This window comes from Macaca mulatta, chromosome 4 (genome assembly GCF_049350105.2).
Source record: "Macaca mulatta isolate MMU2019108-1 chromosome 4, T2T-MMU8v2.0, whole genome shotgun sequence".
Taxonomy (NCBI): Eukaryota; Metazoa; Chordata; class Mammalia; order Primates; family Cercopithecidae; genus Macaca; species Macaca mulatta.
The window spans coordinates 78,277,863-78,297,007 of NC_133409.1; the positions used below are offsets into that span (position 1 = coordinate 78,277,863).

A 19,145-nucleotide genomic window follows, 5' to 3' on the forward strand; every position below is an offset into this window, starting at 1 on the left:
CTGTAATCCCAGCACTTTGGGAGGCCGAGGCAGGTGGATCACCTGAGGTCAGGAGTTCAAGACCAGCCTGGCCAACATGGTGAAACCCCGTATCTACTAAAAATATAAAAATTAGCCAGGCACAGTGGTGAGTGGCTGTAATCCCAGCTACTTGAGAGGCTGAGGAAGGAGAATCACTTGAATTCTGGAGGCAGAGGTTGCAGTGAGCCAAGATAGCGCCACTGCACTCCAGTCTGGGCGAGAAGAGTGAAACTCCGTCTCGGAAAAAAAAAAAAAAAAATTAAATCTCAAAAAAAAACTTGTAATGTTTTAAGAAAGTTTACAAATTTGTGTTGGGCCACAGGTTGGACAAGCTTAATCTAGGTGGTTTCTCTAGTAGATTTCGAGGAAGGCATGTAGAAGAACAAGCCTGCCACATGCCCTTTTATAAAACTATCCCTCCCCTCAGGAGACCCCAGAGGAGAGGCGGCCCTCCTTATGCACCACCCAGTTCAACCGTGGTTACTTTTTCTTTTTGTTGAGACGGAGTTGTGCTCTTGTTGCCCAGGTTGGAGTGCAGTGGCGCGATCTCGACCCACGGCAACCTCTGCCTCCCAGGTTCAAGCGATCCTTCCGCCTCGGCCTCCGGAGTAGCTGGGATTACTAGCTAATCCCAAAATACTAATTTTTTGTATTTTTAGTAGAGACAGGGTTTCATCATGTTGGCCAGGCTGGTCTCAAACTCCTGACCTCAGGTGATCCGCCCACCTTGGCCTCACAAAGTGCAGGGATTACAGGCCAACCATGGTTACTTTTTTCTTACTAAACAGTCATTGTCTATATCTTATTTTTAAAAACCATTTTATGTTTTTTTCTCATTTTAAACAGATGACTTCAGAGAAGGAAAATAACATTGTTTTGTAGTCAGTGGTAGAAAAGGTTTATTGTCAGTTGAAAGTTTATAGCCTAAGTAGTAGTAGGTAAGGAAATTTTCCTAATATGACAATAATACTCTAAGTAATGCCTGTATCAACATTTCTTACCTATAAGGTCCCTAAGACAGCCTCTACCAAAGTTAACTTGAGCATTTAATAATTATTCATAAGATAGTTAAAACAACTTTCTATGAATTGTTATCACTGAAAACACCAGTAGTGACTTACCTGCTGGTGGCTTTATGAAAGGTGGTGGAATTAAAGGTACAATAATGGGCACATTGCCATGATCCTTTGACCCTGCAGGTGAGTCACTGAGTCCATTTCCAGTGGCAAGCCCTGAATAGCCTGTGCTTATATTGTATGGTGAAATAACACTGTCCTCGGGTAATTTTGGTTTTGGCAAAGAATTTTCTGCAAAAGAAAAAAATCATATTCAACATGACCAAAGAACATAATGCAGTAGACTTAAATTTTTCCTAATTTTCTCAAGTAAAATGGCCATGAACCAAAGAAATTTTTTCTTGCAAATCTTTAAACAATGTACTAGAACTCCAGTTCATCCAGGAACTTTTTAGTCTGGTTACCATAAATTTCCAACGGGTTCCTTTATAATTTGTTCCACTATGATAGCTAATATTCCAGTTGAATCATGGTGATAAATTTTAGCACTGTAAAATTCCATAGAAAATTGAGAAGTGGTGGCTGGGCGAGGTGGCTCACGCCTGTAATCCCAGTACTTTGGGAGGCCAAGGAGGATGGATCGCCTGAGGTCAGGAGTTCAAAATCAGCCTGGCCAACATGGTGAAACCCCGTCTCTACTAAAAATACAAAAAATTAGCCAGGCATGGTGATGTGTGCCTGTAGTCCCAGCTACTCGGGAGGCTAAGGTAAGAGAATCACTTGAATCTGGGAGGCAGAGGTTGCAGTGAGCTGAGATCATGCTACTGCACTCCAGACAGAGTGAGACTCCATCTCAAAAAACAAAAACAAAACAAAACAAAACTGAGAGGTGGCCAGGCACTATGGCTCAGGCCTGTAATCCCAGCACTTCAGGAGGCCAAGGCAGGCAAACCACTCAAGGCCAGGAGTTTGAAACCAGCCTGGCCAACATGGTAAGACCCCAGTCTCTACTAAAAATACAAAAATCAGCCAGGCATAGTGGCACACCCCTGTAATGCAAGCTACTTGGGAGGTTGAGGCACAAGAATCGCTTGAACCCAGGAGGCGGAGGTTGCAGAGAATTGAGATCGCGCCACTGCACTCCAGCTTAGGTGACAGAGCAAGATTCTGTCTCCAAAAAAAAAAAAAAAAGAAAGAAAGAAAAGAAAATTAAGAGGCAATTAACCTTTTTTTCCATGTACAACATGATATACAGCAAACATAGCTCTCTGGCTACCAGGGGAAAGCCTAAAACATGCCCTCCAGCATTGTAACTAGGTCCCACTGTATTATAAACTTGTATCATAATATAATCACATGAACCAATGAGAAAGAAGCAGGGAAGAAAAGTGATGCTTCACAAGGTATGGATAATACCCATTAAAAAATAACAAAAATAAAAATTTGTAAAACTTACAATGATATGAGCTTTGTACATCGTATCCTTGCATGTGAATCACTTAAAAAAAACAAATGAACAAAAACCTCAACCACGGTAAATAACTTTTTCCTTCTATAGCATATCCTGGCATGCTGTATGTTCCCCAGAAGCAAAGATTATTACCTAGGCCAAGTATTATATGAGCTATTAGTTTATAGAATACAAACTCATGACGTGCATTTTTCATTTACAGTGAAATTGATGATACTATCTCCGTAGCATGATGTGTACAATTTTATAGTAAGCTTAACATAAAATTTGTCATGTACACTCAATTCCACTTGCCTGCAGGACAGCTCAATTACATTTCCTTGCTTGGCATATATGAAGGGAAAGCTCTATCTTGAAGACTGAAAATAAAATGTTTGAACAGGTAGTTTATGCCAACAGATTTTGAATGCAATGCAAATATTGATCAAATTGCCAGTGATGATGTACAATTTGTTTTACTTAACCACATTTTATTAAAGTTCCTTAAATGGGTTGCTTCTTCACATACTTCTCTTCTTTGACAAGCAAGCTCTCATTCCTAATTTAGGTTCATAAATTCAGTATTCATACAGACTTCCCCCATGAGATATCTGGCACTGCTACCCACTGGTAGAATCGGTGTTAATTCAGCTCTGCCAAGGCTCTGTAATTTTCACTCTTTAGCTGGGCTTTGATTAAAAAATTCTTAAAGAGTAATATAGGCTCTAATCATCTACCACTCTCTTACTCCTCTTTTTACCCTATTCAAGTATGTGGGGGCAGGGAAAGAATGAAAACGTCAAGCAAAACAAAAATAGTACTACCATTTAGATTTCCCACTGAAAAAATAAAAAGGAAGGAGGATTACCAAACTAACAGTGAATCTCTCTAGCAGTCTGAAGATCTAAACCTAACGTTTCACTTAACAGAAGCCCCAGTCCCCAACAACTGATATCTATCAACGGCATCAGGAAACTCTAGTTAGCAAACACTGTCCCTTTCTTTAAATCTGTATGCAGGACCATGGCACTTAGGTCGCTAGTCCCTATCTAGTTCTCCCATAGCTGGGAGGAGATTAAGTTGTGTCTATTTTTGTTTTATGTTGTCTTTTATATTTCTGCAGAATTCTGCTTATGGGAAAGCACTATTGGGGATGTATGTTTAAATCAACCATTGGCATAATCAACAAAATGAGTCCCAAAGCAACTCAATTCTGGCAGGTTGAGATAGTTAATCCTTCTTTGCATGAACAAAAGGACATTAAATGTCATTACCTTTGAGAACAGAAATGTGCTGCCGGCTCTCCCCATCTGTAGGGTAGCTCCTGAATTCAATATCTTCACCATCTTTTAATTCAACCTTATCATAGCCATACCAGCCAAGGAGTTCATTCATGGTGTTTTCTGCAAAGTTCTGAAAGAGAAGCATAGGTAGTACTACTTATTTCTATAATCAATAACTACTTGAAAAGAATGCATAAATTGAATTCTGCTTGTCCTACCCCATTTATTTGCTGCCCTGCCTCACTTCCCCTAGTGTGGTGTTCATTTTTCAAATAATGTTCAAAAACGATAATGTTTTTAAATCTTAGGATGATGCATTCAATTATGACAGGGCTTCAGATATTTGTAATTTAAAGATAATAAGATAATAAGGTACTACATTTGTTTTGCCTGTGAATAGGAAGTCATATTTTAGCTTATTAGTCTATAAAGTCTATATCTAACATCAATACAAAAATATTGAAAGGTGAATCACAAAAACAGCTAAGAAAAGATTTTGAAAATGAAAACAACCTTTTGTGGTTCAGATCAATTTAAATTAAAATTGCTTTCTGATTTAGGTGTTGTTTTCTTAACATAACTCTTATCGCAGATAAAGCCAAATTTCAACAAAGAAAAATTTCACAATTGTTAACAGTACCATACAGAAAGCTAGGTTACAATAGGTTACAAGGGTCTTTCTTTATTTTTTTCCTTCTGCAAGAGTTTTTTTCAAAAATCAGGCCAGGCACAGTGGCTCACGCCTGTAATCCCAGCACTTTGGAAGGCTGAGGTGGACAGATCACTTGAGATGAAGAGTTCAAGACCAGCCTGGGCAATATGGTGAAACCCCATGTCTACCAAAAAAATGCCCTGGTGGCACACACTTCTAATCCCAGCTACTCGGGAGGAAGAGGCAGGAGAATCGCTTGAACCTGGGAGGCAGAGGTTGCAGTGAGCTGAGATCACACCACTGCACTCTAGCCTGGGCAACAGAGCAAGGCTCCATCTCAAAATTTTTTTAAAAAAAATCAATGCATAAGTTGCTTTATAAACTTCATTAGTGACAGGTTCTTTCTCCATAAAATCAAAGGTCACTAAGATTGTCTTCTGACAAGTAACATAAAAGTACCAAATAACTTTAAAGTTACTAGCCAGCCCAGATTTGGGATACTGTAAGAAAACATTTTATAAACTATAAATCAATTCATAAATGTAAGATAATATCACTGTTGCTGTTGTTATGGATATCATACTTTGAAAATAATAAGTATAATTGGACAGATTTAATATCTTACATTAAAGTGACTATATCTTAGTACCTTATCAATTGCTATATCTGGAAACAAGATGTAAGACTGTGTGTTAATGACCTTAATGCTTGTGTGTGCCTTAAACATTCCTATCTGGCAGGGAACCATGAGCTTCCTAAGCTGAGCTAGAAAAACTATATATTCTAAACTTCTTTGTGTCTCAAAGAATCTTTTATTATCCTTCTGAGAAGCTGTCATTTCTGAATTACACTGCGATGTATAATTTATATACCTGAAACAAAGCACCAAGGCTAAGCCAGAGTGTGCACAGTCTCAACGTGTGAGTTCCATGTTTTCTTGAATTTCACGACTTTAAATTTCAGCAGGGGTTGCATAAAAAATAAAAGACATTACACTACTGACTCCACAAAAACAAACCTGGCATTTCAAACTACCCACAGAATGCTAGGTTTTTTGCTTTAGTACCCACTTAAGCTCTGAACTCCAACTGGGTCAATCTGTGATGGTACAGTGTATTAACCATTAAGAAAAACTAGCCAGATTGATTCAGTGTTACCATTCGCAAGGCCAACAGTCAGTCATATCAAGCTTTAGTGAGGCATTTATTCTCTCTGATGGCTGGTCATGTCCACATTAAATAGACATACTTTTCATGAATGCACAAAAATATGATCAATATGAATAATAAGTTCAGCAACTTTAGGAATATCACTGAGGAGGACTGGGTTGAACGCTGCCCCACTAAATCAAAAGAGATCTCTTTAATGAGGCGTCAGTCTCCCCAACACCTAATTTCTTTCACTGAGATGAGAGCCTGGCTTGAGAATGACAATCCCTAGGCACACAAATAGAGGTCCTCTATCAATGGTCTGGCAGCAGAAATCTCCAAGGATGAGGCTTATACTTTTCATCAAAAAACCAATTCCCAACAGCATTAAAAGCCAAATGCAAGCCATCCGATTGGTCGGTGTGCCATTTGCCCCAATCTCTAAGAAAACTGTGCCAAGACGAAATATCTTTTGCATATACCCTAGTGACTATATCCAGTTTTATAGACCGGTCATCTATGGGTGCCACTTTCTCCTGTTTCTGTCTAGCCTCTGAAGTCACACAAAGGCTGTGAATGCTTAATTCATGGAGCAACCCTCTAGCCAAGGATATAGATTTGTTTTAGTCTAGCTGCAAAGCCATTCAGCCTTTCAGAACCAGCTCCAGGGATGGGATCCAGAAGTTTTAGACATTTGGGTAAAAACTGAAACCTCAGCTGGAATATTAACACCAAATTCACATTATTTGAGCATCAAAACTGCATCAGTTTAGTTTATGGTTTGTGCTGAAAAGTCAGAGGCTTCATGGAACAATCAATATGAACTTGATCTATTCCATGATTTTCAAGTTACTATAAATGTCAGGGTAAATAAACTCTAAAACATTCCCTTTCTTGTCATGGAAAATAAAAATAAACACCTTAATGTTTTGATATACTGCTACAAAAGCAGAAAACAAAGGTTTATATAACTTCAAGCCATAAATCTCAAAGCTTTCACGAAAGGGGCAAGATGAAAGAGAAAATGATCACCAAAGTTTCTTGTAGTACGGTTACAAGAAATGACTATTACTTCTGTTGTATACACTATTGTATGAAGAAGTCAAAGGACTCCAAGGAATCAAAAATTTTTAATTTTAAATTTCAAGGTGAAGTTTGATGCTAGATGTCATAGTTCATTATGGTGCTAAACCAAAGTAAATAAAATATATTTTTAACATTATCCTCCAAGAAACATATTCTTTTTCCTTTTCCTTTTTTTTTTTTTTTTTTTTAGACAGGGTCTCACTCTGTGGGCCAAACTGGAGTGCAGTGGCACAATCCTGGTTCACTGCAACCTCCACCTCCTGGGCTCAAGTGCCTCAGCCTCCCAAGTAGGTGGGAGTACAGGCGCGAGCCACCATGCCCAGCTAATTTTTCTATTTTTGTAGAGACAGGGTTCACCATGTTGGCCAGGCTGGTCTCAAACTCCTGACCTCAAGTGATCCACCTGCTTCAGCCTCCCAAAGTGCTGGGATTACAGGTGTGAGCTACTGTGCCTGAAGAAACATAATATATTCTGAGACATGAATTTAATGTTTATGACCTATAAAGATTTTCAAGTCTTTCTAGCAGAGAATTACAACAGTTACTTTTCAGCATTTTTTTGTATTATTATCCCTTAAAAAGGAATTTCCTATTTAAAAAGTTATTCACTTCCTAAGTTTCTTTTATATATACATATATATATGAAAAATAATAAAGGTAATAGTAGTTAAAATGCAGAGAGATTTTTGAGATAAGGATGTTCAGTAATAAAACAAGCCACTGAACTAAGGCAGGTTATGAAATCTGCCTCCCCCAAAATCTTTACCCAGCATTTCTCCTGGAGACCTAGGGCAGGAAATGAAGTAGAGTCTCTTTTGTTAAGAGTCCCTCCCAGTTTTAGGATTCTGTAAAATCAAAGAACTTCTACTTATACAAGAAATAAAAGAAAAAAATACCTTTTGCAAAGAAATTTCATAATTACAGTGATCATACCTCATGAATTTTACTGAGTCACTATTTCAAATATTTTATCATTGCTCCCATAAATCATCAAAATGTGCCAGAGATTTCAGTATTTTGGCATTTGAACTACATTTTGCAGACTGCTTCTTGACCTTGGAAGTGACACAAAAATAATCTCTCAAACCATGTGGTCCAATTTGGATTTGGAAAATAGGTCACTGTAATTATAATAATGTCTAATAGTCTTATAGCACTTTACAGTGTTTCTATATCTTTTAATTCTCCTGATCTTTTCAATAACCCTACGTGTTAGGTATTTGATTTCCACAATAAACTTTTGGTGAACCTATATGACATCCTCTTTTTACGACAGAAAATTAGAGCATCAAAAAGGTAAAAGACAGGCATGAGAGATCTAGTAAAGTCAAAACTAAAATACGTATTTTCTAATTCTTAAGCCAGATCTCTTTCTACTATAAATTCTGTACTTCCCAATGTGTCCATAATTCCAAAGAAGCTACCTCCCGGACCAATCGAAGAGCTGCAAAGATGTCACGCAAGAGGATGTCAATATCATATATAAAGAGATTTCTAAATAGGGCATATCTACTTACGTTGAGACTTTGCTTGCTTTTGGATGTGATCATTGACCTCTACTTTCCTTAACAGGAGTGCTCAAGATTCACAATTAAAATGGAATCTCCTCATTTTACAATGTTTTGATACTACATCTAACTCTAACTGCTTTGTACTTCTAATACCTAATTTCTCTGCCTCTTTCCTTCCCTCTCCAACTCTCCTCTCTCACCTCCAGGGGTTCATAAGGAAAAAAGACAATCCTAACATTTAGTCTGAAAGCATGATCTCTTCTGATAATTAAAATAAAAACAAAAACAAAAAGGTCACAGAAAGACAGGTGGAAAGGAAATTTTACTATTTCTTTACTCCTCCTGAGTTCTTCCTAGACCAGCAAAATCATTTTTGTTGGATCTTAACTGCCAGGATATTCATCAAACACCTTCCTTATTCAACTGGAAGTACTGTACAAATGTCAAAGTTCAACCTACGTGATTTTTTTTCCTTTCTGAGAAGCTGTGAATGACACTACGTGATTTTTTATTGAACATTTTACCAGGTAAATAATAAAGAGCTGATTTCAAAACACTTTGAAAATAGCAGTAATTACAAATTCTCAAAATACCTCTGAAACACAAGTACTTCAAAATCTTCAAAAAGAACTGGTGATTTTATTTATTTTGAAAACAACAAATAGATTTTAAAACATAGATACTGATTTTTTCATACCAGGCCTTGCAAAACTGAATGTCAATGTGCTTTCAAATTTGTATTCTACCCAAGACAGCAGGAAGTATTCAAAGAGGCCCCAGTCACTCACCCAATGAGGGGCAAGTCATGCCCTTCCCCTCTCCATAAACATCATTCCCATTTTCACTGCAAGTCCCAGTTCTAGTAAAACATGTCATCTATTTCAAATACAATGTAAGTTACCTGAGGGCAGGAACCCTTAATTTCATTTTATGCCTCACCTAACATAATGCTTAGCACTTAATCCAGTCACAAATATTTATTTAAATGCATAGTTACAGAGAAATGATCAAATAAAATTCAGGAAAACCTGATTTTAAAAATAAGTATGTAAAAGCTTAAAAATTATAATATGTAGTATTAGTAAGCACTCTCATGCTATTGGGAATTTAAATTGCTACAACTGTAAGAAAGAGTAATTTGACTCTATGCATTAAAAGCCTTAAAATTGTACATACCCTTTGACTTAGCAATTTTACTTCTAGGGACTGTTGAAACTATCCTAGGAAAATAGCTATGGGAATATGCATGTTTCAGGAATGTTTATCTCAGTGTTGTTTTCTTAGAAACAAACTAAATGCCAAACAATAGGAATTCTAGTTAAATAAATTATAGTTTGGGCATATAATGGAATACTATTTTGCCACTAAAATAAATACTGTAGATAAATTTTTATTGCCACGAAAAGCTATTAACAGTATATTAAGTTTTAAAAGGAAGGTTAGTACAGTATGAGTTTTTTTTATAAAAACTATATATCATATATAGAGAAAGGACATAAAAAGACATAAATCAAAATGTTGACAGTAATTGTATCTGGGTGGGAAAATTACAGGCTTTGTTTTTCTTTTTGCTTATTTCTATTGCCTACTCTACTATTTTTGTCATGTCCATGTATTATTTTCATAAAAATAAAAAACTAGTTTTAATTAAAAATTAACACATAGTCTCAGTCACAGACAACTACATCAGCTATAGTCACAGTCCTAATGACAACAAAAAGGATTTGTCGGTTACATTACTTAACTTCAAAACATTCTGACACCCATTATCCAAGAAAGTGGAGCACATGAGAAACGCTTTCAAAGGAAAAAGAAACTCCCAATTCCAAACAATTGCGAAAGCATGGGGCAAAAAATGCTACTATCTCTGCTAGTTAAGGTTATGAATAGTGGAATGATGGTTATTTCTGGAAAACAGTTTATCTCCCTTTCCATCTCCATATGCTCTGACTTACTTCTGGGGTAGATATCTATTAAGCATCATTGGACTCATTAATAGAGATAAAGAAAGGGAATCTGCAGAAGACAGGCAGAAGCCTTGTTCAAGTTCCAGAGTGAAGCAGGAATTGAATCTGATTAGAAGTCAGTTTCTAGCTCTATTCTCAGGCCTGGCCCAGGGCTGAGTCTGAGCTGTCTTTCTTAACACAGACCCAGTGGATCAGTTCTATTTTATGGTTTTGCCAAGAAAAAGGTCATGACATAAAATTTAAATAGTGCAAAAGAAATATTTGAAGAGCCCTTTGCAGATTACAAAGTACTTCCTCATTTATGATCCCACTGGATCCAATGGTATAGTTAGGACGAGCCGCTCCCCACAGATGACCCACTAGAGGGTCATCAATGTGCATGAAATAGTAAGGGTGGCCAGATTCCCACTCTCAGTGCAGACTTTACATACTGAACCCTGCTGTTTTTACCTGAACTACAGCTCTCAAGCTTGAAATTCTTTGAAGATGGTTCCTATGCTCCATTTTGGCTCATTCTGCAGAATTGTTCTTTGCCACAACACAATGATTTTAATGCAGAGGACACATCATTAACACTAATACCCAGCTCTGGCCTGGAACATGCTGGAAAAGAAAGTCTTACTCTCTTATTGATATATCCTAAATTGGATGGCTATATAATTGGCATATGAAACCAAAATCATGTGGTTCTGCATATAAAATGTACAGTGTTTTACTGTCTCGTCATGATACAGAGCAGACAATCATGTCCCCACATTTTAATCTGCTGCCAGGACATCAAATGTCCTAAAAGGGTCAAACAAATGCTGTGAAATTGTGAATACCAGCCCCCAGGCTAACACTGTGGCAGGCATGGCAGGTGTACAGCTGTGTGCAGCTGTGTCCTTTCACAGCTGCAGAACTGCCTTTAAAAATCACCAAGACTTGTTACATTGTTTTCCTGTCTGTGCCAAAGTCACTAGCCTTAATGCAGCACAGAGTTCCACAGGCCTTTGGTTATATAAGAGATATTAACACCCATTGGTCTACAGATCCTAAAATATACATTCAGCAAATCTCACTTACCACATGCTTTCATGTCTGTTTACATGCTTCAATGGGCACTATCAAAAACAAAGTCTTCTGTGTTTTTTTCCTTCCTCTTCTAATTTGTAATATCCCCTCTCCTTTAGGAACATATTCAATAATCTTATCAGCTTGATAGTACAAGTGTGGCTAAATTCACATTCCGCAAGAGGAAGTTTTAGACTTTAAGGATTTTGATGATATACCTTCTACTACTTCTAATAATTTTGTTAAGTATGAAGACTCAGTAAATAAAAGAGAATTTTGTATAAGATATAAAAAGTTTGGTTACCCTAACAAGAGACCTTTTCCTAGAACTCTCCCTTTTAGAGAGCCACTGTGCTCGCTAATATTTGCCCTTTTTTGAGGCCCTGTTTTTTACTTTCCTTTAAAAATTCTGTTACCTCTTGGTTTCTGTAAGTCTGTCTTTCACACAAGGAGAGTAGGGCTTGGCTTCTCAGAGCAGTGCTTGGCAAGCACAGAGGCAGGAAACGCAGAAGGGAATGAGTCTGTCAGACTCATTTTCTTCTAGTTCAAATGTTTATTTCAGATTCAAGAGGAAGTGGAGTGGTTCCTTTCCATTTCCTCGTCTCTGGAACCTGCGAGTTGTATAAGTAAGTTTAGAGAATGATGCTCTACTGTACATCACACCAGTTCATGGATGGAGAAAGAGACTCTTCCCAGAAAACCCCTGGTTTGAACAGACCATAATACATAACCCTCCAAGCTCTCACAGGACAGTCTTTTACGGGTTTAGCTTGAAGTCTTTGGCAGAACAAGTGAGAGCAAGGCTGAAGGCTCAGGAACATCTTATACCTGCTCCCAAGAGGCCAGGGCTATATGCCCACTAACATTAGTCCCCATCCCTGCCACGTGGCACACCTGAGGCCACTGCTTAGAGGGAGAGTCTAACATAATTTGTGAATGCCACAGTGGGATCTGGGGTCCTAAGTTCACTTTCTAAGTTCCTGAGAATTATGCTTCTGACACCAGGATAGAGTTTCAACAGCAAAACTTAAAATATACCTGTTTTAATAATGAGCCAATTTCAAACTTAAACATGCTGACTTTTCCAATCCACGCTCTGATTTCTCTCTCTCTCTTAAAATCAAGCTATTTATCTCACCAGCTCGGCTCTGCAACTTGCTTTATTGTCTATGCAATTGACACAGGTTATTTTTAATGCCAAATCGAGACCATCAGAAAACAAACTAGAAAATCTTGTGGTAAGTTTACTACTAAACTCTAACAGATGTGCCTGACTCAAATTGTAGGCATCAGGACTGAAGCGTAATTTTAGGTACAAATTACTTACTGAGAATATTTATAGACAGAAAACTTCTTCAACAAAGAAGCATCTCTGACATTTAACACAGATTCTCCTGTAGTTTAGCAATTGATAAAGAAGTTAAACATTGTAAGTGCATTAATTATGGTTTGTTTAGGAAAGTTTCCAGCACAGAATCCTTGATCTAATCATGCTGGTTTTGTCAAAGAATTTTAAAAGACAAAAATTGGACTCATAATCTCTACTCACAGTTTGGATATTTTGAGTTGTATTGTTGTTTGGTAGCTACTGATCACAAAAGATCTATGTGCCAAAACACATATCCTTAAGTGCAACAATATTTACCTTATACATATATTTACGCTTACATATCCACTAGTAGAAGTTAGTTTCTATATTATATCTACTATGCTCTGGATGAACTCCTGAAACTAATTAACCTTCCCATATGTCAGAATTCCCTCCTGACATTCATTTATTATGATACATGTGAGCTAACAGTATACCTGAGACATATTATATTAGATACAATCACGATATTCACTTTAGAAACATATACACTGCATTGCTGTCTGATTTTTTAAAATTCTCTCTACTAGCCACTAATTAAATAAGGCATACTAATTGTAAGTACATTAGTACAACCAATCTTTTTAATCAGGAAAAACCAGGATAAGGGAAGAAGAAAAGGAAAGATAAAGAAACATTGTAAAGGTCATAATGAGACAAACATTTCTACTTGAAGATATTTTCAGGGAGTACACTACAAGCAAGCAATGCCAAGTCATGTACTTTTCATACACAAAATTATATTGTATCAAATTTAAATTTGTTACAACTGCCATGTACATTAAACCAGTGATAACGAAAATGTAACTCAATATCTGATCTAGTGAAACAGCAACCAGCATTAGCTCTCAGCCACATGAAGACATTCTTCGATGCCATTACTGGTGTCAGCTAAACCTCAGCCAGTTTGTCTTCTCCAGCCATTTTAAAATAAATATGTGACTATCTCAATTAGGAAATCTTGAAGGAAGTCTCTATGATGAGGCAAGTTTGTTGCTCATTCTCAGTGCCCTGCATTTGCTGTACCTAAAATAGACACTTGTACCAATGTCCTTTCTATTACCCGAAGGGGGGAAAAAAATCACATACACACCAGTCCTTTTTCTTTCAGCTCACAGAGAAGCAACTCAATCCAACCAGTGTTGAAACCTGAGTAGGTCACTGTACACCACGATAAAATTCCCTAATCCCTGAGCCAAATCTCCCTAAGGAGGGCCTCCTCCTGATCCTCCACTTCCCAGGCTGACTTTTCCATTTGCTCTCTCCTCTTTCCCCCTTTCATTTCCCCTACCTTCAAGCCTTGATATGTGATCCGAGGTGGGGGCTCAGGTTTCCGTTTTTACAGCTTAGGCCACGCTAGCTGTATACATTCCTTTCTTTCTGCCGGGCAGTGATTACTTACCAGGGCTTAGTTTACACTGGTCCAGATGAAAGCCGTTCAGATGAAGGCAAACACAGCCAGGCAGCTCCAGCGGCACCGATATGAAGCTGCACAAGGCCACATTGTGTTCTCAGTGACATTTTGTTGCACACAACTATATACAGGGCAACCAACTTGTTATGTTACTCTACACTTAGGTTCAGGGAGCTAGAGGAGTAACAGTATCATGATGTTTGGGGAGGGGTTTTGTTGATGTGATTATTAATATTAAAAACAGAAAGATATTAAGGAGTTCAAAATAACCCTTCCACCTTTTGACTTTGAGAAACCACTTTTTAAGTGAGGACTTTTGGTGCTGTTATATTAGAAGAATGCACCTAAACAATTCCACTAGATCTCGGGCATGGTATACTTGAACATGACTAAAAATTTTGGTTAGGGGTATTTTACTTTGGTCCAAAGCAGAGAGAAAATACTGATCCTACAGACAATTGAATTATTTGCTGTGTAAAACTTCTTATTTAATACTACTCTGGATTGAAAGGGTGAGGATTAAAACTTCAAATAGTGGGTGGTGATTTGGAAGGAAAATAACATTTTAAAAAGAGGAAATTTCTGTGCACCAAGGTTAATTCCATACTTAGTCCTGCAGCATCGGCTAAAAATTGTGTAATTTTTCCCCTTCACACAATGTTGTTTTTGTTTCTTCCTCACCAGTTCAGACAAACATCTGTTATACTGTAGAAGGACAACTATCTCCCAAACCACGGAGTACGCCTGCAGCCAAAATCAACAACGCGAGCCCCAAGCATCGAGCACAGTCAGCCTTTATATCCAGCCGGGATAACATTTCACATGTTTTGATTAAAATTAGCTAATTTGTAATTCTAGAACCTATGAAACTTAAAAGCTGCCATCCATATACATCACATTAGGCAGTGTTTTAAAGGGCCAGAGCTGGTTGCGATTTCCTAGTGGCTTTCACCTCTCTCCCCTTTCCCCACCCCCAACCTAAAATGAAATGCAAAAGTAATCTGGAAATGCAGGACAGTAGGCAAGGGTAAGTGAAGAAGGATGGTTATTATGGACTGTTTAAATTTTGTTCCTATCAAAAAACAACAACTTCTACTGGTCTTAAAAATATATATAACTGTCCATCATTGGAATCAACGGTGGTTTCCATCATAAGAAATGGTATTGATTTTCAAGGCAAATCTCCCTTAACTCTCCGTTGGACTCATGCTGCACCTCTAGCTTCCAGGTACTAAGTTCCTTATCCAGTAATAAAACCCCTAATTCTGATATTTAGGTTGCTTCTGACATTTCCGAGAGGAAAGTAAAGCTAAGCATATGCACCTAGGTACACATACATATATGATGTATATCTATGCGTCCCCTGCTAAGCGTGAGCTATGATAGAAAATGTTTGTTCTAATGAAGAAAGCGTCAAAGCTCAATAAATTTGACTTACTTGCATACCATTTTCATCCAGTTTGTCTTTTAAATACAAACTGAACCAAAACTGGCCAAGTAGTAGTATTTAGCCACCTGGTAGTATTAAGGATTTCATGCAGAAGATGGGGAACACCAAGAAGACCGCAAAATGCAAACCTGCTACTTTTTGATGGCTCGCAGAAAAATAAATTGTTTTAAATCAATAGAGACTCGTGAAATCAATACAGAATAAAACCCTCACCCAGGCAAAAGCCGCAACTTCATGGAAAATAAGGGGCTGGGGGGCAACGAGAGGGTCCGGAGCCGAGCAGTGCTCTTGTGCAATCGCTCTAACGCGAACAGCTGGAGCGCCAGGCTACTGCGCTCTCCACCTCTGGTGCACCGCTGGCCTGGCGGGGAGCCCGGCCTCGCCGAGAGGACTCCGGGCCGGCCTTTGCGAACAATGGGCAGGCGCCCTGCAAAGGCCGCCCTCAGACAGCTGTCCTCCAGCGGGGCTGGCCGGGGTCTGCTTCGCTGGGAAGTGAGGCAGGCAGAGGCGAGCGAGAGGCGGAGGCTGCCAGTGGAGAGGAGCGGGCGGGGGTGGGCGAGGCGAGCGGTCAGGACCGTGCCCAGACCCGCGCCTCTCGGGCCGCAGCTCGCCGGGCACTGACGGGCTCTTCACGCCGTCGCAGCTGGTTGGTTGGGGGGAAGCGGGATTGAGGAGAAGGAGGGTGAGCTAGGGGAGAGGGGTGGAATAGAGCTCTCTCCGGGGTGCCCCGGCCAGGTGGCTCCTAACTTTGGAGGGAACCTGAGAATGATTCCCAAAAAGCGGGGGAGAAACTGCACCGTCCACTGGGAAAGCCTCTTCCCCTGCCCACCGCCGCTCGGGTCCCCGGTGCCCTCGCTCTGAAACGCGCCAGTGCCAACCTGGGGTTCGTAAGGTTAAATAGTATGTGGTCCCCCCTCATCAAATCTGAGGTTGGCAACAATTTCGGGGATGCAGCCCGCGAGTTGGCCTCTGCTTTACACCTGGAGGCGCGGAGCCGTTCTGGGCATCCTACAGAAACTGACAAGCGCGCCCCGGTACCCCCCAGATCCATACCACGGCCCACGGGGAGCGGGCGCAAGTAAGAAGTCAGTCTCCCTGGCCCCCGAGATCCAAAAATACCTTCATCTCCTCATTGATCTCCCTTTTCACTGGGTGAGCCGGCTTCCTGCTCCGTTTATTTTCCGGAGGTCTCCCTTCTTTCTCCATTTCTGCCATGTTTTTGTGTCTGGTTTCTGTGGAGATGAAATGGCTGCTGCCGCCGCCGGCGGTGGTGGTGGTGGTGGCGGCGGCGGCGGCGGCGGTGGAGGTGGTGCTGATGGTGGCGAGGCTGGCGGAGGTAGCGGTGCTGGCGGGGCCGGGCCGGGCCGCGAGGGGGAGGGCGGGCGGGCGCCGAGAAGCGGGGTCTCTTCTAGCGGCGGAGGACGTCAGTGGCTGTCACGGGGAAGGGTAGTTCGAAGAGTCTCGGGGATGCAGCCGCCGCCGCTCCGGCTCCTGCTGCCGCCGCCGCCGCCGCCGCCGCCAACGCCGCCGCTGCTGCCGCTGCCCCTGCCGCCCTCGCTGCCGCTGCCGCTCCCGCCGCCGCCGCCGCCGGGCCGCATCCTCGGGGCCCCGTGGAGTCGTCAGCCATCTTCCGTCGCTCTGTCCGTCGGCATGGGCGCGGGGAGCGAGGGCCGGCGCGGAGAGCGGCCCCGGGCGTGCGTGCGCGGCTGTGTGTGAGCCCGGGAGAGCGCGCCAGCCCCGGCGCCCAGCGCCTCCCGCGAGCCGAGCCGGGGGCGGGCCGGGGGCTGGCGCGGGAGGAGGGGAGGGAGCGCGGCCGGGAGGGGGTCGGAGGGAGGGGAAAGGTGGGGGGGCGAGGACAGCCCCCAGGCTCTCGAGCGGGCGTGGCTTCCACCGTCACTGGATACGCGGATGCTGCGCGGCTTCGGGGGCTGCTCGCGGCCTCCTGTTCATCCGCGGCGGCCACGGGCGGCTCGCGGCGCCCCCCGCGGCCGCTAACTCCCAGCCACGCGCCGGGGGCGCCGGCGCCCGCTCCGAACCCAGCCCTGCTCCTCAGCTCCGCGACGTGGGCTGGGTTGCGTGTGGAGTTGGTTTTTGAGCCCGTCCTAGGAGCCGCTGAGGAAGAATGAATGGGGGTGAATCGAGGAGGTTGAGCGGTGGGAGGGCGCGAGACCTGAGGTCGCCTGGCTAGAGGGCCGCCGTCCCCCGGGGAGGGTTGACTGAGCCTGCCGCCTCGAGGGTGCAGCGCTGGGGTCTCGGGGGAAGGAACCCACAGCCCCGACGCGCTTCCCCCCACTGAGCTGCCAGGATAGAGTTTCCCCCTCCGGGGGCCACCGCAGAGTGCGCGGAGGCTGGAGACCCCTTGGAGAGGTCCCCGTGCCCGACCCGGCCGGTGCTCCACGCGGCGCTGCCTCGGACTGCGCTGGCAATGAAGCTTTTGCCTCGCAAAGAACCACTTAGAAGTAGGACATCTCGGCCTTCAGCCCCTTGATTTCTTTTTCCCCTTGTTCCTTCTCTCTTTATCTCTTTCTCACTTATGCTCTGCTTCAAAGCAACAGCTTTACGCGTGACCCCGCCTGCACCCTTATCTGGCTGCCCTGGGTTTCGCCCAAAAGGTTGGGCTGAGTGGGAGCTTCTGGGAGAACACGGTCCCGCGTAGGGTCCCGCTCACCCGGAGTCCGGGCGCCCTCGCCACGCCCCGGTGGGATCCTCCCCTCCCCGCCCGGTTGCACTTTCTCCTCCCGACTTCCCAGCTAGCGCCTGCCCTCCATGGAGCGGTGCTCGCTCCTCTGCGCTCACACGTCCTCTCTTTGGCCCTCTCCTGCCACGCCTGGGGACGAGGTCTGATTGAGTCTGTCCCTGTCCCTGGGTTGAGGCATTGGGGGTGACGGTTGGATGATGTTTCTGGGAGACGCGCGGTTCTGAGCGCTCCCACACGCTGCGGAGGACAAATTGACGTTCCCAGCTTCTCTTTCCCGCGCCGCGACACTTCATAATTACCTGACACAATGCGATATGGGGGGTGTCCATTGTTCCACTGTGTGTTACTGTGGAGTGTTCGTTATGACAGTGGTGGAACTTAAAATTACACAATTTTTTTTTAAGTTCCTAAAAGAATGAATTTCGTGTGGGGATATGAGTAAGCTTTCCATTAAATCTCAGTTTGGCCTGTCAAACAAGGCTCATTCTGGGTATTACAAAGCCTGATTTGCATTTTAGCACTGTTTCGTAAACGTCAAATTAGAGATATTTGGGCGTGTACGCAGGAGAGCTGAGTACCTCCACGTTGCCTATTTTGCATTTTAGCATCATTTTGTTTTTCATAAAGGCCAACTTAAAAACATCTGGGAGTGCACCCAGGAGGGCTGAGTACCTCCTCCCTCCTGATTTCTTCTCTTCACCGTCGCGGGGGGAAGCGAGGGGAAGCTGCACCATGCTCCGCGTGGCTGCCTGGATCCTGGGCAAGCCAGGAGGCTAGAGCGAGCCAGGCTTTGCGCCTGCAAGGGGTCCGCACGAGAAACACTTGCGCCGAGGAAAAGTTAAAATTCCTGGGACGACGAAGAGTCAAGAGAGGAGGACTGATGAGGTTTTAGGGAGAGCTTTGCAGTATAGGCGTCCTGTATTTGCAATGTTCCCAGTAGCCTCTGAGAACTTATCCAGGTACACACTCAGGTCGTGAGCCGCGAGTCCTCTGGCCGGGTCTCAAACCCCGCAGCAGCCCACAGCGC

General features: G+C 42.4%; 1 protein-coding gene across 4 annotated transcripts in view; it reads right to left on the reverse strand.

Annotated features, from left to right (window-relative positions):
- SOBP (sine oculis binding protein homolog) overlaps positions 1–17,148 on the reverse strand; it is a 172,579-nt gene extending 155,431 nt beyond the window's left edge. For 2 of the 4 annotated variants that reach the window (XM_077998431.1, XM_015137029.3), the window contains exons 1-3: positions 16,540–17,148; positions 3,762–3,900; positions 1,143–1,328 (exon numbers count right to left, since the gene is read on the reverse strand). In XM_077998431.1, coding sequence (XP_077854557.1) covers positions 1,143–1,328; positions 3,762–3,900; positions 16,540–16,635 — 421 coding nt within the window. In that variant the 5' untranslated portion in view covers positions 16,636–17,148. 4 annotated transcript variants of the gene reach the window in all.
- Positions 17,149–19,145: the final 1,997 nt, after the last annotated feature.